The 20921-nt window shown below is 41.9% G+C and overlaps 1 protein-coding gene across 5 annotated transcripts in view; it reads right to left on the minus strand.

Moving 5' to 3' along the window:
* AASS (aminoadipate-semialdehyde synthase) overlaps positions 1 to 10561 on the minus strand; it is a 74316-nt gene extending 63755 nt beyond the window's left edge. For 2 of the 5 annotated variants that reach the window (XM_061165691.1, XM_061165689.1), the window contains exons 1-2: positions 10450 to 10538; positions 2838 to 3200 (exon numbers count right to left, since the gene is read on the minus strand). In XM_061165691.1, the coding sequence (XP_061021674.1) occupies positions 2838 to 3047 (210 nt within the window). In that variant the 5' untranslated portion in view covers positions 3048 to 3200; positions 10450 to 10538. Of the gene's footprint in view, positions 1 to 2837; positions 3738 to 10449 lie in introns of those variants that run through there. The other 3 variants (XM_061165692.1, XM_061165693.1, XM_061165690.1) reach the window with 3 other exon arrangements.
* Positions 10562 to 20921: the final 10360 nt, after the last annotated feature.

The raw sequence follows: 20921 nt of genomic DNA on the forward strand, positions 1-20921 counted from the left end.
TGAATATGAGTTTTATTGAATAAAAATTATAATCATTGATATTTATTAATAAATTACTATATGCTTTGCTAAGCTCTTTGGGTGAATTATTTAATTCCTAAAACTCCCATGAGGTAGATGCTATTATTATCCCCATTTTATCAATGGGAAACCCGAGTCTTACACATTAAACTGAGATTTCATAACTAGTACATAGAGGCAACAAAGAATTATTTCAGATTTTTAAGTAAAGGGGTAGCATGATCCAGGCAGAATTTTTAAAGCATCAGAGGTGGCAGTTAAATAAAATGAAGATAAATCTAGTTAGGAATCTACTTGAAAGAAAGCATAAATCTAGAGGAGAGACAGTAAAAGTAATAAACATGGTCATGTCTGGTTTCTCTGAAAACAATCTGCCCATTTATAGTAGACTGGTTAAATACATCATGATAAATCAGACAGCAATAATAACAGAGTAATTACTACATAGACATTAAACAGAATGAAGCTGATTTCTATGAACTGACATGGACAGATTTCCAGGATATGCCTTCAGTTCAGTTCAGTTCAGTCACTCAGTCATGTCTAATTCTTTGTGAGCCCATGGACTACAGCACACCAGGTTTCGCTGTCCGTCACCATCTCCCAGAGTTTGCTCAAACTCCATCCATTGAGTCAGTGATGCCATCAAACCACCTCATCCTCTGTCGTTCCCTTCTCCTTTTGCCTTCAATCTTTCCCAGCATCAGGGGATATGCCAAAGAACAAAGCAAGGTGTGAAGGAGTATATACAGTATACGAGGTTCTGTATAAGATTGAAAGGAAAGTAAGAAAACACATACACACATTTTTGTAAGAAGAAACAGGAATGATAGATCAGAAACTAGTGAAAACAGTAACCTACAAGGTAGATAGGAATGGGACGTAGGGGATTAAGATAAGAGCAAGACTTCTCTGTGTTGGATCTTTTTATAAGGTTTTAATCTTCAAAGGGGCTTCCCTTGTGGCTCAGCTGGTAAAGAACCCCCCTGCAATGTGGAAGACCTAGATTCGATCCCTGGGTTGGGAAGATCCCCTGGAGAAGGGAAAGGCTACCCACTCCATTACTCTGGCCTAGAGGATTCCATGGACTGTATAGCCCATGGGGTCGCAAAGAGTCGGACAGGACTGAGCTACTTTCATTTTCACTATGTGGCTCAGCACTAAAGAATTCACCTGCAGTGCAAGAGATGTGAGTTCAGTCCCTGGGTGGGGAAGATCCCCTGGAGGAGGAAATGGCCACCCAATCTAGTACTCTTGCCTGGGAAATCCCATAGACAGAGGAGCTAGAGGGCTACAGTCCATGGGCTCACAAAGAGTCAGACACAATTTAACAACTGAAAAACAGCAACAAAACCTTTAAAGCTTATAAATATTTAACTTATTTTAAAAATAAATCAAAAAGAATTTAAAAGCAAATGTTAAAATTTAATAGAAACAAAAACAAATAAATCCAACTGGATATCACATTGACATGTAACCACATAGAAAAACTAGTTCAGATATGTTTTGAACACAGCACTCTGAATATTCTTTGTGAGATGCATTCTAAAGGCGAAAAAACATTCTTCTAAGAAATATTAAATTCCATTCAGTATTTTCTTACTGAGGACAGAGGATGAGATGGTTGGATGGCATCACCGACTCAATGGACATGAATTTGACTTGGTGATGGACAGGGAAGCCTTGCGTGCTGCAGTCCACGGGGTCGCAAAGAGTCGGCTATGACTGGACTGAACTGAACTGAATATTATATTCGTTTCAGGTATATACCAAAATTAGTTTCAGGTGTAAACATTATATTAGTTTCAGGTGTATACCAAAATTAGTTTCAGGTGTATACATTGCAAAAGGATCACCACAATAAGCCTAGTTAACAATAAACCTAGTACTGTTCTAGATTAAAAGAACTAAAGATACATAATAATAAATTCAATGAACCTTTTTTAAACCTTGCTTAAAATAAAAATCATAAAAAACATTTGGGACAATGGGGAATTTGAAATGGGTATGTGTGATGATCCTGTGGAATTACTAATTTCTTAGGTGTGAAAATGAAACGACAGTTATGGCTATGTAGGAAGACGATTTATTCCTAGGAAATACATACTGAAGCATTTAGAGATAAAGTGTCATTGTCTGCAGCATATTTTCAAATGGCTCACAAAAGAAAAACCACGTGCGTGTCTCTAAAGTCAAAAAAAAAGTTAAATCTGTGTCATAAGATTATAGTGAAGAATGAAGAGAATGATGAATGTGAGGTGACTGGCAAGGTTAGGACTCATGAACAAACTCTACAAAGTAAAGCATTTCCTGGAGACATCCTAGAACCAGGGTCGCACATGAAAGAATGATGGGAAGGATGTCATCCCTAAACTGGAGAAAGCATGGAATGAGGTGAAAACAATACTTATTGGCTAAATTCTGGGCTCAAGAAAGTAGGAGACTAGAAGTCTCCTAACTATATAATCTCACTACAAGCAAAGTAAAGAAATACTGTTGCGTGGTCCTTAAGTGACACTAGCAAACGTTTTGAGCTTCCCTAGTAGCTCAGATGGTAAAGAATCCGCCTGCAATTTGGGAGACCTGGGTTTGACCCCTGCTTTGGGAAGATCCCCTGGAGGAGGGCACGGCAACCCACTCCAGTATTCTTGCCTGGAGAACGGACAGAGGAGCCTGACGGGTCGCAGAGTTGGACACAACTGAGCGAATAAGCACAGCCCAGCCCAGCTAACATGTTACGTTCACTCAGATGCTCTGTAATTTTCATACATAGAGGCATTTCACTTTCACATATCTTTACAAATTGGAAATATTACCTTATCATGAATGGCTCGCCGATTGGAAGGCTGTATTAAGACCTTGTATCCCAGGTTGGTGATCCCTTTGACGTGCCGGGGAGCCAGAGGAGCCCGCCTTTCCCAGGCATTCACATCCTCCCGCCTCAAGGCCATCACCGCCTTGTGGTGAAGCCCTCTGGAGAGGCCGGGGCTCAGCCTGCCCAGTTTGGTTCTGGACACCCGCAGCATCGTGAAACCTGGTGACTGTAGAGACACTGTGAGAGCTGGACGATGAAAGGCAGGGGCACTCACAGGTCAGCTCCGGTCTCCTGAGAAATCTGCTGTAAAATCCAACCAGCCCGGGCGGTGACAGATTCAAGGTGCAGAAGGGAGAGGGGAAACCTGGATGACATTACAGTGCTCCTTTACCCAACCAAAACTGAACTTTCACAAACAAAGGTAAATCCAAAATTAAAAAAATAAAAAGTTCCAAGCACTGACAGGATGCTAATCAATATTCGCTATGTCAAAATCATCTTTTTAAAATATATGTTTTATCAAACCATACATTGAGCACAAAGGATTTAAGCAAGTAAATCTATAATAAAATACAGGAAGATCATTTATACCAATTTTAATGATGAAAATTTTAGAATCCTTTCATAATGTACAAGATCCTTGACAATCTAGCTCTAACCTCCTTCCAGTTTAATCTCTGATCATTTCCTAAACTAGTTCGACTCAGTGTGTTTTACGGCCTGCTGTCGGTCACTGAACTGCTTTTTACTGGTCCAGGATGATATATGTACAGAAATAGAAAGTAGGCACTTAGAAATCTTTATATGACAGGGTCATTTTTTCTAGTAATTCATTGGTACAGAATTTTATAAAAGCACTGGTTCTGGCAGACTGGAAACTTAAGAAAACAAAACAAACATGTTTTTCACCACAGCTGTTAGAAGCTGGAAAGCATACCCCTAAACCCCTGCCCCACCTGACACCCCTCAGCCTCACTTCGCTGACCCTGTTGTTGCTTTTCGTCTTTCCAACCTGTCCTCTACCCTACCACCCCTCCCTGCTATTACATTAAACCCAGACCTGTCTTAATCAGTTCTCTAACTGCTGTCCCAGATTATATAACTCTATTCATTTGTTCAATTAAGAAATATTTACAAGAGGCTTACTATGTGTCAGCACAGAGTAAATTGTACAAAAAATTTTAAAGCATAAATACTAAACAGTTTTCAAATGGGAACATAAACTTAGTAGTCAGAGGTTATTTCAGATCATTTGGATGCTAAACCTTGCTTTTCTATGTTTAAGGTTGGCATCAAAATATAGATACTAAATGATCTTACATCTTCCAGAAATTCCCTAGCATATAGAAAAATTCTTATGGAACACATTTCTGTTACATCAGACTGCAATCTCTAAATCAGACCCACCTTAAAGAGAGGGAAGCTTTGTTGAAACAATGGAACATACAAGTACATTTCCTAGAGGCAAACTACTTATCACCCTAGATAGAAAATTCATTGGATAACTCACAACACAGAGTAAAAGAATAAAGCAAACAGCAAGAAGTCCAGCTAAGAAGGCTTTAGAAGAAGGGCAGGGAGAGAAAACACAGCACACAGCAAGTAAACAGTCTGATCATGAGGAGTTCAGGCTAACTTTTACTCAGGCCAAATACATTTCAGTAAGACTAGTTCTTACAAATGCATTTCAGTAAGTACATCGACATTTCAGTAAGACTGTTACCTACTCTATCTAAGGCTTTGGTTTATATATATAGCTTTGTTTTTAAACAGACTATGTTAAGTCCAAGCCCATAACATTTATTCTCCCTCCAGCCAAAGGAAAATCTGCAACATCTCATAGAACTTGCACCCACATGTTTACGAATGATATCAGTTTCAAAGACAAGTGATTCTTCTCAACATACTGACAAGCCCACAAACGGTCGCATCGTCCCAGCAGGGGTTCTATCTCCCATACCATGGGTGACCAAGTGACCCTAATCTTCTATACTTAGTAGCAGTTCTTGGCACAAAGATTCAGAAACCTAGCCAAGTAATTCAGTCTCTCTCCTCAGCCCAAGTTTGATTTATAACCACAGCTTCCCCTTTCTCAGAAACACTCTTCTGCCTTCTCCTCTTCCCTTTGTTTGGAGTTGGGGGAGTGGTGTGGGAGGAGACACAGACACATAACACTCACGTAATACACACACGTGTTTGCAGAGGCAGACTTTCCTGGGGAAGAGGAAACGAAAGTAGCAGAGGCTGACCTTCTCTGTTTTATTTAGGAAACTACTTTCACTTTTTGTAGGGAATTCTTGAATCCCAATTCCCAACACTTTGTTTTTAAAGAAATAGGACAATAGTTATCACTGATTTAACTTTATATGTCAAGCACTACGCTGAGCACTTTATATACAGTATTTCATTTCCTCCTTGTGGCAATCTAATTAAGCAGGTACTATTATTCTCATCATTTTACAAATGAAGCAACTAAAGTGAAATCCGACTAGCATGGTTGCTTTTAAGCCAGAGACGAATCCCTAGGTTAACAGTTAATGCTAGGGATTCTTCTTTGCCAAAGCCTGCAAATCCATGCCTCTTATATCCAACGCATGTTACTACTGCCAGCTCAATTCAGAAAGAAATCAGATCCATACGGTATCGACTGTATGACCAGTTCTCCCACAGCATGGGGTGCCTCCATCAACCCTTTCCTACATGCCACCAAAACTCCATCCTGAGTCCTGGCCAAGGTAAATTTTAAGTTTCTGGATGCTTAGTAAGGGGATGATTATAGAGAATCTGATTATATCAGTAACTGCTTGAGCCTTGAGTCTTGGTCTCAAGTATAGAACTTTCTGGGACCACCATTCATTTCATTCTCAGGTCATCAAGAAATATGTAACAGTGAGAATTTCTGAATTGCTCCAAGATAGAGTATGCACAGAGTCGGACATAACTGAGCAACTGAACTGAACTGAGGGTATTATGACTCATTAGAAAAGACCCTGATGCTGGGAAAGACTGAAGGCAGGAGGAGAAGGGGACAACAGAGGATGAGATGGTTGGATGGCATCACTGACTCTATGGACATGAGTTTGAGCAAACTCCGGGAGATAGTGAAGGACAGGGAAGCCAGGCGTGCTGCAGTCCATGGGGTTGTAAAGAGTCGGACAAGACTGAGCAACTCAACAATAAAGTACAAAACAGAGTTAGGCTTGGCCCCTTCTAATTTCTGTTGCTTTCACTGGGACATGTAAAAAGGATTACACATTCTTCATTAAAGAAAATTTAAGGCCATATCATCTATCTCTAGCTCCCAAATCAGAAATGTGCTCTTTGTCCATATATTTTAGATCTTTGAAATAATTCCACTAGAATACAATCCAGTGACTCTCTAAAACCACCAAATCACAGGGGGAGATTTCTCAATGTCAAGTTGTTTGCATACAATCAGGCATACATTTTGGTTAAATTTAGAGTGACTAAGGATGGAGTAGCCTTCAGTTGACTAAAATAAATGAAGGGTGAGAAATGCAAATGATTTATATCCTCACTTCCAGTTTATTCAAAACATGCAAGTGTGTTTAAAAAGCCACAATGGACTTCCCTGGTGGTTCATTGGCTAAGACTCCAAGTTCCCAAGGCAGGGGGCCCAGGTCTAATCCCTGGTCAGGGAACTAGACCCCACATGCCACAACTAAAGATCCCACAAGCCGCAAAGAAGATGGAAGATCCCGTGTGCTGCAACTAAGACCTGGCACAGCCAAATATATAAATATATTTTTAAAACTAAAAATAAATAAATAAAAGCCATAGTTTCCCAGGAAGCCCTGATACAATAAAGGCAAGCAACTGCATGACCATGGGTCTTCGCCCACACTACATATTTGGCATCCAGACCACAATGACCCTGAAGAGGTTCATAAGAGTTCCAAATGAACAGAACACCTAGTGATAGCCTAGAACTTCTCCAAGTACCTCCCAACCCCAAGGCTTGCTAGAACGAGGCATGAACATGAGGCTTGAACAACGCTGTCCTCCATACTTCTATTTCCTGTTGCATAGATATATTCTTTTAATGTTAAACTGGTTACAAAATGAAAGTGAAAGTGAAGTCTCTCAGTTGTGCCCAACTCTTTGGAACCCCATGGACTATATAGCCTACCAGGCTCCTCCATCCATCCATGGGATTTTCCAGGCAAGAGTACTGGAGTAGGTTGCCATTTCCTTCTCCAGGGGGATCTTCCCGACCCAGGGATCGAACCCGGGTCTCCCACATTGTAGGCAGATGCTCTTATCATCTGAGCCACCAGGGAAGTCCGGTTACAAAATAGTTAACTAGAAGTAAAAACAAGTAGACTTGGAGGGGGAGGCGTATCTGTTAGTGTTAATTAACTGATCTAAAATTATCATGTGTTCTCAAGTCCATCAACTACTCAAAGTCATCCAAAGATAATACGACCTGCCAGTCTCCTGGTCTCTAGCCCACAAATGTAGCTTCACTGAGATGGAATGCAAAGTTAGTTCTGAATTGGATCCACAATGTTTATTTGTTTGTGTCTTTGTTAAACTCTATAAATTCTTTGAAGAAATGGATTGTTTTCCTCATCTCTATATTTCCAGTGACTTCCCTACAGGAGAACTTAAATGTTTGGCGACAGAATGAATAAGTAAATGAGCAGATTTAAATGAATGTCATAAAGACCAGTGAAGCAAACAAAATAGACTCATGAATAAGAACAGGGATTCATATTTGCCACTGGCCCAACAAGGCTCACAAAAGAGCTAATCTCTTGCCAAGATCTCATAGACCAATGAATGTTATGAAATACAAATAAAAATGGTATTAAAATCCAGATCTGGTTGCTGAGACATAGAACTAGATATGGGACTCCTTCCTTGACTTCAATTTCATAATTCAGGCTGGAATATAAAGATAACACCCTTTTCAGCTTTAATATGCTGATTCTATTAAATATAGTATATAGAGGATGAGATGGTTAGATGGCATCACTGATTCAGTGGACATGAATTTGAGCAAACTCCCAGAGACAGTGAAGGACGGTTCATGGGGTCGCAAAGAGTCGGACACGACTTAGCAGCTGAACAACAACAACATTAAGCATAGTAGTGACTGGACACTGTGGATTACAAAGGCATTCAAATTTTAGAACATAAATAAGCACTCTGACTCATGAAGATCCAGCCAAAGTACACAAACAGGGAAACAAAATACCAAAAGCACTATAGAGAAAGACAGGATATTCACCTAAGTTACCTGCATTAACTGCAGTGACCATGAGCCAAAAATAGGAGGGGGACCCCTCACAAAAAATTCTGACTACTCTCCTCCATAAATGGCCTGGATTCCTCTGCTTCCCACTTACTCAAAGACCTTGGTGAGTAACTTAATCTGTCTGTACTTCACCTGCAAAATGGGATATATACCTACCTCATAGGGTTATTGAGAAGTTTATTTGCACTAAGAGGCATAAAGTGCTGAGCACTGCCTTACATGTCATTAAACACTCAGTAAATGTTTAAGCAAATGGCTGCAAGGCTGCCCTCTCCTCAAAGGTAAACACAGCCATCCATCACCCCTGACAGTTGAACATCACTTTCCCTTCCTCTGGGTCACACTGTGGGGAGGCCTTCACAATGACTCCATGTTCGTCCCTCCCTCTTCTTACTTTTTTAGAAAAAAAAAAAAAAGCCCAGTAAGCCTTCTCGTTACCTTTACCCTTCAGGCATGAGGGTTCAAGATAATAAGTTAACACTTTAATACTATATTTCATCAAATTTAAATTACTTTTTTTTTCTTCACATTTTAGCATCCTTGAAAGGAGGATGCATCTTATAATCAACTGTATCTTAATTCTATGAATATGGTAATAACATTGTTGGTTACTTTCCATTCCAGATATACAGCATTTCTGTGATTCCATAAATTCCATAGAAATTTCTGTGGCCTCACCACAGAAACTTGTCACTGTTTGTAGTGTTATCTCTGTGAGAAAATTAATAAAAGAATATTTGGAAAAAATGAAAAGTTTGTGTCAAATGGGATTGGTTACCCACCAAAGATCATTTCCAAAATCCTGCTAATGCTTAGAGGACTGGTTAGTTACGGGATAAATTTTCAATGACAAATAAATCAGAGTTCTGATGATGCTGTCACCAATAAAAAGCGAGGGTGATAACAAATAGGATTTTCTGGAGAGTGGGAAAGTCATTTGGGGACACTGACTTAAACCTTTGTCCTCCTAGCTCATTTTGCAGAAGGGCCACCAGGTTACACAGCTAGAATGTCCTGTGGCCCATAGGTTCACTCCTCTTTAGAGCAAAAAAGGGGGAGCGGGAGAGGGAGCAGTTGCCAACACACATACACATATAGAAGCCGTCCACACCAAGTGTCATAGCTGGTTTTTGTTTGTTTGTTTGTTTGTTTGTTTAATATAGAGTTATGCTACTGCTGCTCAGTCGTGTCCAACTCTGTGCGACCCCATAGAGGGCAGCCCACCAGGCTCCTCTGTCCCTGGGATTTTCCTGGCAAGAACACTGGAGTGGGTTGCCATTTCCCTCTCCGAATATAGAGTATATGAAAGCCGTATGTCAAAGTGGATGACATTTCACTCCTGTGCACAACTAGGTCGCCCTAATCAGTTACATTTTCACAGCCGAATAGCAACATCAAAAAATGCTTGTCTTCGTTCCAGTTACTAAACACATTCTTTCCCTCTCTCCACGCCACAACCCACTTCCAGTCTCCTAAAATCAGTACCTGGAAAGCGTATTTCTTCCAGAAGTAGCCAGGGCATTTAGCCCCATTGAGTTAAACAGGGTATTTCACTGCTTCTAACCGCGCCCTCTCCGCGGGTGAACTGTCCCACTGGCCCGCAGGGCGCCTGCGAGGTCTCAGAAATTCAGGAGACGCTGATATCCAAACATTCAACTTCCGCACTCTTCCCGTCAGAGGATGGAGGGGGCCGGCCTCCATCTCAGAGAAAGGTCAGGTCCACATGGGCAGTGTGAATAGTCTGTGATCCGAATTTGTTTAAGCAGGCTAGGGGCTTAAAAGGTCAACCAGTAACTGCGCCGAAAGCAAGCTTGGGGGTGCGAGCGTGCTGGGCCGGAGGGGCGGTGCCCGCCGCCATCTGCCTTCCACCCTCCCGCAGCCGCCTGTCTAAATAAGCACGCAGTCCAAGAATTAACAGAGGCTTTGTTCTACAACTTCAATACCAGTTCTTTACTCCCCAGCAACCGCCCCCCACCTCAGCCCTGGCCAAAAAAGAAATCCATATTGCCATCCCTTCTCCCGCCTATACAGGAATTCCGGGGCTGCGCCCACGGCCCCCGACTTCCCACCCCTCGTCCGCAGGGAAACGCTCAGAGGCCTGGAGAAGAGAACGCTCTTCACGCTCTTCCCCATTCTTGTCCCGGCAACTGCCGGCGTCCGCGGAGCTCCCGGGTCCCCAGCGCCGCAGGGAGGAGTAGGCAGAACACCCGCCCGCACCTCCGGGCGGATGGGCAGAGCCCCGCCAGCGGTCTCAGGCTCATCTCACAGGCTGAGCCCACTGCCCATCAGCTCAGCTCCTCCTGGCACCCACCCCACCCCACCACCCCCTCACCTCGTCCGGTCCCCGCCGCCTTTGAGCTCCGGGACCCGGGGAGGGGAGGCTCCAAATTCCCAGCCGAAATTGGGATGCAGGCGATGAGGAGGAGGTGTTTGCTCAACTTGGGACGTCATGACTCCTCCTCCGCAGCCAATCAGCGCCCGCTCTGAGGGAACAACCTTCTTCTCCGCCAATCGGCGGCGCTGCCAGGTACTAGGTCATGCCCTGCCCCGGCTCCACCCCGAAAATCTTTCTTCCTTTTTAGATCTCTGACCTACGTCCGTAGCCGGGGACCTCACGTCCTTCCAGGACGGTTATTGACCAAGTTTGTAACTGTCCGCAGCAGGAGACAGGCGGAGACGGTGAAGGAAATAGTCCGAACGTTACACGTTCAACAGATGGGTGTATCGCCTGGAAAAAAAATAAATAAATAAAGTTTCAAACTCGTTTAGCAGTATGCACTTCTGAAAACATTTTCACAGCCTCACAACAAAACTGTGAAGCCTGATGACCGTTCTTAGAGCAGCTTTAGAGTCAAGCAAACGGAGACTGAGAAATTAAGTGTCGTGTGTCCACATCCAGTGAATATTAATTTTCATCAATGACTTTAATAATTTCACTATTGAACTTTATTCTTATAAATAGTGTGTAGGCCCAGAGGTTTTTTGCTCAAATCAATGAGATGATCAGAGTTGCATGCTTAAGGGAATATGGTCTAGGTAGTGTATAGAAGGGATTTGAGTAAAAGTGATAGTAAAAACTTTAAAAGGACAGAGTCAACACCACAGGTAAGGATGACAGGTTAGAGGAAGAACTGAAGCAAATTTGGTGTTTCAAGCTTGGCTAAGTGGTGATTAGGAACCCGGTGATACTGAGAACAGTGCAGAGAAACATAGCAAGAAGGGAAAGCTTTAGAGGAATGATTAGGAATATGATCTTGGCTATGTAAAGCTAAAGATACAGAGGGAAAACTCAACTTCTAGAGAGGGCTCTAATTTTCTTTGTAATTGGAGATGTGAGTGGAGTTTATAAAAATGTTCTAGGTTCAGTATTGTTGACATGAGAGTTTAAACCCAGCTGTGGCAGGTATGAGAAAAGTACGTGTTGGAGAAAAATTTCAAAACAGAAGGAAATAGTACCCTCTGGCCACTGACACCCTAGGAAGACCACAGATGGACTTCGTTTTTCAGCTTCTAGAGCTGCGGCTAGTCTTCACAAAACGCATATTCTCCTGTCTTCCAGGGCCAATTATCCATGACTTTCTCTTCTTTTCTTTTTTTGTCTGTGCTGGGTCTTTGATGCTGCACAGGCTTTTCTCTAGTTAAGGAGAGTGGGGCCTACTCTGTCATTGAGGTACATGGGCTTCTCACTGCAGTAGTTTCTCTTGTTGCAAGCACGGGCCCTAGGGCTCTCAGACTTCAGTAAAGGCACAAGGGCTCAGTAGTTGTGGCTCCCGGACTCTGGAGCACAGGCTCAATAGCTGTAGTACACAGCTTAATTGCTCTGCGGCATGTGGTTAGTTAGGTAGTTAGAATAGGGAAAAGGAGTCCAGAATGGCAGTGGCTGAAAGACAAGGAAGGGAAAAGCCCACGAAATTAGAACAAAGGAAGGTCCGAGGACCGGAGTGAGGACCTCAGGTAGAACAAACAGCACTCCTGGCTGGCCCAATTTACATGGGGCAGGCCCGGGTGGGGGGCGGGAAATGTATAAAAAGAGTAGCCAAAGCGTTCTCCCTCTCTCTCTGCCCCCCACCGCGCACTGGGGCTTTCTTCTCTTTGCGTCTTTGGGTCGGCGTGCCCTCACCCCTCGAGGCTGGATTTACCTATTATTATCTAAATAAAATAGAGCTGTAACATGGAGCTGCAACACTGATTTGTCTAAGAGCTATAACACGGTCTGTTTGAGACCTGAGATCTATAACACGGTCTGTCCAAGACCCAAGAGCTGTGACACACCGAGCCGGCTTTAATGTCCGTCACGCCAAATCTTTGTTGTGATGAACCGAAGAGTTTACACTCTCCTGACATTCCCAGACTAGGGATCAAACCCACGTCTCCTACGTTGGCAGGCAGACTCTTTACCATTGAGCCCCCAGGGAAGCCCTAGTCAGGGCTTCTAAAGAACACTGGACTTTGTCACATATGCGTGGATCCTTAATATTCATTGGGTGTGGATATGCTATACTTAATCTTTCAGTCTCAGCTTGCTGAATTCTATAACTGTTCTAAGAACTGTCATCTGGCTTCACAGGCTTGTTATGAGGCTGTGAAATACTTCGGAAAAGTGCATATCACTAAACAAATGTGATAGTCATGAGCTCAAACCTTTTTTCCAGGAGATACACACGCCTATTTCATGTGTCATGCCCAGACTCTTTTGCCCACCGTCCTTCATACAATGTTTGAGTTCCTTCAAGGTATGGCCAAAACCAGCCATCTCAGCTTTATTTCAACAGCAACACCAGCCTGAAAAGAATAGTGAACCACAATCTGTCCTTTGTTATCTCCTAAGGATCAAGAGCCTGGATCAGAATCCATACTTTTCCTCCTCAAAGTATAAATCATGGATAAGCTACTTAGTTTTCAAAAAAACCTAGGTTTCCTTATCTATTAATAGGAAAATAATAGGGACTACCTCAGGGGTTATTGCGGGGATATAAAATGAGATGATGTCCAAAGTGCTCTGCCAAGCATCTAGCTAAGAAACAGGCAATTATTATTTATTTTCCCAAAGTCTCTTGTTGTTTATTTATCTGCAGTTCTCTGTCATTTCAATTGGGTAAATTAGGAGACATGGAGTGTATGCAGGGATAAAGGAGGGCAACAAATAAAAGATGGTAATGCCCACTTGCTCCCCGGAACTAGAAACAGTGAGACACCTGTAGGCCTTAATAGATCCAGAGGAAGAGACAGTTACAAGAACACAGAAAGAGCTCTAGCTGGGTTGTTGCAGAAGCTATAGGGAAAGCCACCAGACAGTGGTGACTTTAGACAGGAAGGGAGATGCCTAAGGAATCAATAACCTTGCCCAGAGATGGAGTTATCTAAGGCAGGGGTCAATAAACTTTTTTTTTTTTTTCTGTAAAGGACCAGAAAATTAATATTTTAGGCTTTGCAGGCCATTAAATCTCTGTCACAATTCACCAACTCTGACATCTGGAGGCTAAAAGCAGCCACAGACAATATTAAATGGATGAGCATGGCTGTGTGCCAATAAAGCGTTATTTGTAAAAATTAACTGAGGGCTAGATTTGGACCCTGGGTCATAGTTTGCAGAACCCCAGCCCATAGAATGAATAACCCTACTTCCTTCTCCTGCCCTCCCACCTCCTGCTAGTGCTTTCTACAAATTGGACACAAGGAAAACCAGAGGGCTGGTACAGTCCATAAAGGTCAACCCTTCAGGGACAGAGCAGGTACAGAGGAGAAAGGAGTTCTAGAAGGTTCAAAAGAGCATATTCAACACAAAAGGTATTCAAGACATGCTTGTTGAAATGAATGATTCTTCACTGTGAATTACCCTGCAAATGGTGGAACACTTGCAGGAAAACTATCAAAACTGCATCCCTGAATGGGCACAGCCAGGAAAGGCTCCTGGATTGTGGTGACTCTGGAGCCTGTGATGCTCCGTTAGCGCTCTCTTTGCTTTATTTTGAAATCCTGTGCACTTCTGACCTGGTAATGAAATATTAACCTGGCCAAAAAAAAAATCCTTCCTTCAAATTCCAAACCGTCACTCAGATGCTTATAGTGCTCAAAGATTTTGCAAAATATGCACATGAGAAATACTCATCCTTAAAATAGGAGAATTCAAAGGTTTTTCATCATAGTGACTGTTGTAATAAGTGTGACAGGTATCAGAAATTTCTTCACAATTGAGAGACAATAGATGCAAGAAAAATAAGGCTTGGATACACCTAAAGAGTTTCCACAGGACTTCTGCAGTCAATCCTTCAGACTCCTTCAATAGGGGAGAACCCTTCCACCCACGTGGGGTGTTAGGTCAATACTCTTAAAATTGGAAAGTTGGGTCTAGGCCACTCAAGTTGCCTCTCTTTCTCCACATTCTTTGATTTTCTTCCCTTCTTGTTCCTTACTTTGGTTCTGTTCTTCCTGAGAGGCATGAGGGTAGTAGTTAGGTATGTGAGCATTAGGAAGCCAGCCTTAGACTTCATCCTTCCTTCACCAACTCTCTAGCAAGTCATTTCCCCATCAGGACACTGGGAAACATCACAATGTTCTCAAGAAGATTAAGTGACGGGCATACTCAATATACATGAACTATTATTGGGGTTTACTATTTTACCCTGTTTCATGCACTCCTTTCTTTCTATTCAGAACCCATTCTCAATCTTATGTGAACTTTGCTATAAAAAGAAAAGAGGTGGACATTTGATCTATTGCTCTCTCAAGACTCTATATTTCTCATATGAACAGTAAATTTCACAGTATCACCTATATCACTCACCCTAATAAGATATTCAACTTGTTATAAATAAATTTCTTACAGGAAGTACCAAATCTTATGTTGTTTAAAATAAGAAGTAGTTTAGAAAAGAAAAATTTCTAAGTGACAATTACTATTGTTGCCTAATTCCCAAATTACCTTGGGAAGGAAATGTACCTCCTTTACCACCAAGGAATTTAAAAATCTGATTAGGTAAGATAATGTGAACCATCCACAGAAAAATCACTACTGAAAACAGGTTCTGGGTGGAGATAGTGATGTCCTGGGGGATTATGTCTACCCCCACCTTAGATGAATGAAGTAGAGAAAACTACTTTTTATTTCACCTCCTCTGCCAGTACCATTACCATTATTTAAGGAACCTTCCTGAAAAAAAATTTTTAAGAAAATTCCAAGGCCCAGGATCAACATTTGTTGGTTTCACAAAATCCCCAAGAGTTTACAACATCCCTCAAGAGTTATGCCTCAAGGCTTAACTCACTGGACAGGTTTGCTGCTCATCATCACCTGCTTAGTAATTGTTATTATAAGTCTACCAGGAACTCTAAATTTCCAGTTCCACATCTCTGCATTTTATAAATTGGGTAACAATTATATGCTATGGTAATACAAGCAAATTGGGGAAATGCAAATTTTGGAATATATTTTGGAATATATCTCCCTGGCAAATAATGAATCAAATATATTCAAATGTGACTAAAACATATTCAAATCAAGGAAGAAAAACCAGTGTTCCTCCTCTCAGCCTTGTTTGAATGAAAATCTTAAAAGAGAAGATGTCTTAAAGGACTGAGAAAAGATTGGAGAAAGGAGGAAGTATTTAAAGCAAAAATAAAATACAAGTGCAGTTTTTCTGGAGTCATCATCAGTGTAATTGAGCTGGAGACAAACAGAAGGCCAAGATGAGGAGGTAGGAGGGTCAAGGTTTTCTCATTCTAGTCCTGGTTTGGGTTAGAGAAAGGATGAAACCAATCCTTTACTGTAGTCATCTCACTCTAGAGACAGGAAGAAGAAAAGAATATACATATTGTTTTCTGCAGTGTAAGAAGCAGCAGCTAGGAAAAATAAACTCCGCATAGACAAGGTCACATCAGGAAGCAGGAAGTCAGGTGGAGAATGTATCCCTGACATTGACCTGACTCTCATGATTATTGCCATCTCTATAGCTCCCCAGAAACAAACATAATAGAATTTGAAAGGAAGAAAAAACATCAAAGGAAGGTGCTCATTGAATGGTGTAGTGTGGACATTGCCCATGACAGGCACAGTCTTGTCCATCATTCTCATTTATCATTATTTAATGACCTAAAATAAAACAAAGGCAAAAGTGTGAAAGACAAGAATTTGCTCCATACAGAGATTATTTCCTGGGCCCATAAATGCAGGCTAACTCCAAATGTTTCTTAGCTACTTTGTAAACATAGTTTAAATAAACACAATCCCTACCCTAAGAGGCTAAATGCCCACAGTGTCAAAGTTGTGTCAAGGCAAACACCACAGTAATGAATAAACTCTTAGGAGTCCAAGACATGTGCTCTGTCTTTGGAAACTTCTGGTGTCCACTGCCCACTCTAAACCCACCTGGGTCTGAGGGATCTGTACAGTTTTGTGAAAGAAATAGATTTAGACCAAGGATGAAGTGGGAACAAAATGAGGAAGAGTGGAGAAAACAAGGATAAAGAATGAAGTGGGTAGAAGTGAGAGGCCAGGAGCAGGAGGCTTAAGGCAAAGTTTACTCACTGGGTACAAGTCCAGTGCGAGGGAGACCAGAGAATGAGTTGCCACAGAGAACAGAAAATAAAGGGGTTTCAGAACGACAAAGCAAAGGCTGGGAGATGATACCCACATCTTAGAGCACCTCTGTTGAATTTTAAGAAGGAATTCAGTTCAAGAAAACTTTCACTGCTAGAAACCACTTCTGCTTCTTTCCTGCCTCTTTCTAGGGCACAGGCTACCTGGCCTGCTTACATACTCAGCTTCTTGGCTGCCATGAAAGCTCCATGGCTGGTAGATGCCTGGCTGTGCCAGCTGTTGAACCCACAACAGAGAAATACTGTCTGTCTTGTCAGAGAGGGAACTGCATTCCTAACACCTAATGGAATTCAGTGGATTTGTAATGGATTGAATGGCACCCTCCTGCCCCAAAATTTATGTCCAACCAGAACCTTGAAATGTGACCTTATCTGGAAATAGAGTCTTTACAGATAAAAAGAAGGAAAGAATCAAAACGAAATCATACCTCATTCAGATGGCTTAAATCCATTGCAATATGTCTTTAAAAGAAAAGGACACAGGAGACTTTCCCAGTGGTCTAGTGGCTAAGACTCTGGCTCCCAATGCAAGGGGGCCCAGGTGTGATCCCTGGTCAGGAAACTAGACCCCACATCCCACATGCCACAACTTAAAAAAGATCTCACATGCCACAACTAAGACCTGGCACAGCCAAAAAAAAAAAAAAGACACACTAAGGGAAGAAGCCATGACAAACAGAGGTTAAGTTCTAGTACTGCAAGCCGAGGAACCCCAGAAACTACCAGGAACTTGAAGAAGCAAGGAAGAATTCTCCCATAGTGCCTACAAAGGGACTACAGCCTGGTCAACACCTTGATAGCAGACTTCCAGTCTCAAGAGCTGCGAAGCAATAAATTTATATTGCTCTAAGTCCCCTTGTCCTGTCACTTCATGGCAAATTGTTGGAGAAAAAGTGGAAACAGTGGCAGATCTTATTTTCTTGGGCTCCAAAATCACTGTGGATAGTGACTGCAGCCATGGAATTAAAAGACACTTGCTGCTTGGAAGGAAAGCTATAAGAAATCTAGACAAAATATTAAAAAGCAGAGACATCACTTTGCCAACAAAGATCCATATAGGCAAAGCTATGATTTTTCCAGTAGTTGTGTACAGATGTGAGAGTTGGACCATAAAGAAGGCTGCACACTGAAAAATTGATGCTTTGGAACTGTGGTGCTGGAGAAGACTCTTGAGAGTCCCTGGGACAGCAAGGAGATCAAACCAGTCAATCCTAAAGGAAATAAACTTTGAATATTCATTGGAAGGACTGTTGTTTGAAGCTGAAACTCCAATGCTTTGGCCACCTGATGTGAAGAACTGACTCATTGGAAAAGACCCTGATGCTGTGAAAGATTGAGGGCAAGAGGCGAAGGGGGCGACAGAGGATTAGATGGTTGGATGGCATCACCGACTCAGTGGACATGAGGTTGAGCAAACTCAGGGAGATAGTGAAGGACAGGGAAGCCTGGCACGCTGCAGTTCATGGGTCACAAAGAGTTGGACACAACTTAGTGACTGAACAACAACAACCCTAGTCATTGCCACTTTGTTACAGAGGCCCTTGAGAACCTAGTACAGACTTAATTCATCAAACAGCCAGATTGTCCCCCAATATTATGGTGATTGCTCATGTATCACTGAGGACACACACAAAAAAGTAAAATCATGCAATGAATAAAGAAGGTAGAAACATACAGTAACTGTATCGGCAGGAATTTAAATCAAGATAGCTTCTTTAGATTGATCTTTGAAAGGTTGTTTGCTCTAAATGTCTAAAGAAAATGAAATTGAGCTACAGCTTCATTGTGAGCTCTAAAATCAACCTGAAATACAAGTACACTGAGGATGATTGATTCTACTTTTAAAAGACCTACGCCTATGGATTTTGAAGAAATGCCCTTATACCTGCAGTTTCTACAGACTCATTTAGCAAGAGTATTTCGCTTACAAAAATGCCTATATGAAAAGAGAATGGTGGAAACAAACATTTTTAATCACTCATCTCTGACAAGTCTTCTGTAACTCATGCTTCTTCATGAGGTAGATTGACAAAAAGCATATCGAAGTTTTCACTGGTGAGTACTATCTTGAAAATGGTAGTGTTGCTATTATTACATATGGTATACTGGGCACACTAGCCTGACAACATGAGTAAAAAGGCAAGTATCACCCTCAAATGAAACAGATGACTAGCACCAAAATGGAGGCCTTCATCGCAGGACATGGGCTTCTCACTGTGGTGGCTGCTCTCCTGGAGCACACGCCCTAGGCTCTCTGGCTCAGCAGTGGTGGCGCCTGGGCCTAGTGGCTCCTGGGAATGTGGAATATTCCTGGACCAGGATCAAACCCATGTTCCCTACATTGTCAGGTAGATTCTTAACCACAAGACCACCAGGCAAGGCGTAGGAATTGTTTTTAAATGAATCACTGAAGGGATTTTCCGGGACCCTTTCAGGAAATCCTGTTTTCCTCTCAAGATCTCTATGGGATACAATCATGTAAACAAAACTGTAACTTAATTGCTTGTTTTCTGCCTGAAGCAATGAAACGATAACCCCAGAACTGTGAGACACATGGACTCGAAAAAGAAGGTGAACAGAATCTTGCCAATGAAAGACATCTGGTTAGGCCAGCAGTGTCCAGATCCCCATGTTAGAGACACAGAGGCAGATCCAGATTTGGGGGGCGCCTGAGACACCATCTGTTAGAATTTCTTCAATAAAAAAGACAAAACTATAAATTTAAAATTAAGTACAATAATGAATTTTTATTTATACTAAGAAAAGAGTTCATGATGAATTATTAGGGGCTTGAAAATTCAGGTCCCATTCTTCTGAGATTTCCTCAGGCAATTTACCAAAAATGTTTACATAGAAATACTCCCTGGTTTCAACTCTGGCTTCCCTTCTCTACTGGGAATAATCCACAGTTCCCAGTCAAGCCCAGCACTCACAGGACTCTAGTAAGGGAGGGGCTGAAGCTGAAACCTATTCTCTTTAGCTACATCCAGTTCTGTAGAGAAGGTTGTGTCTACCTGTAATCAGACTTTCCTGCACAGGACAGAATACACTGTCAGGCAGTGACATGTGTATCTTATAAAAAAAAAATAATAATAAATCGACATTTTTGGCTTTTGAGTTCAATCTGCATGAGTCAGTCCCTAAGATCCCAGAGTGCTGATAACAATGATGACAGCTTGAATGTGGAGATTCTTACAAATAATATCATCCTGAGAATCCGTGGTTGAACAACTAGTCACACACTATGTCTCTGACATCTCCAGCAAGTACCACTGGCTCCATATATACAACTTAGCAAGAAATACTGGACTCTTCTCCTTCCTGGATACACACAAACACACATACACTCCCCCCACAAGATACAGCTTACTCCATTCTCTAAGGACCAATTATGACCTCAGTTTAGGAAGGATTTATATCTAATACAGTAGTTTCTCAACCTTGGCTGCTCATCAGATGCATAAGTAAGAAAAATCCTCTAATAAGAATGTATACAAAACAGATTTTAGAAAAAAAGAATGACTGACTCCAATGGGCCGAGGGGTCAACTCTGAAACAAGGTCATAGCCGTGCTGCTGTTCACGAAATGGATAGTAGAAGAGAGTTGTGCTTTTTAGAAAATAAGGAGTAAGGTTGCATGCATATCTAGTATGAGGTACCTACAGGATATACCCAGAAAAAAGATGTTAAATAACCAAGTACTAGTTACATTCATACGTGTCTTCAGCTCCTGGTAAGTTGTGAATCCCATGAAGTCAGATAATATATCTTACACACAGTTATATCCTTGGTGGCCAACTCAGGACCTGCAGTATAAAAGGAATTCAATACATATTTGATGAATGGATGAACAAACAAGCTAGTGTATGAAGTAAGTGAACAGTGTTTGATAATCTGTTCAAAAGCTGTCATCAAAACCAAAGCTTTTCTGTGCACTTGCCAAGTCCCAAACAGGGATGAGAATTCTGATGCCTGAAGCCCTAACGTCTGAAAATCCTGATGTTTACTTTGTCCTCTTGGCTAGCAGGTTCTTCCGGAGACTAACTTCACTTGGATCCTCGGCTCCTTTCCCCCACAAGCCTATCAGTTAACACCACTCCTTATTGCTATGATCTGTAATGCCGATCTAGAATACCAGCTGTTGTCTTTGCCCATGTTCTCTGCATTCTCTGCTCTGCTTTCCTAACCACGTTTTCTCCACCACTTGTA

Source organism: Dama dama, chromosome 18 (genome assembly GCF_033118175.1).
Source record: "Dama dama isolate Ldn47 chromosome 18, ASM3311817v1, whole genome shotgun sequence".
Classification (NCBI taxonomy): Eukaryota; Metazoa; Chordata; class Mammalia; order Artiodactyla; family Cervidae; genus Dama; species Dama dama.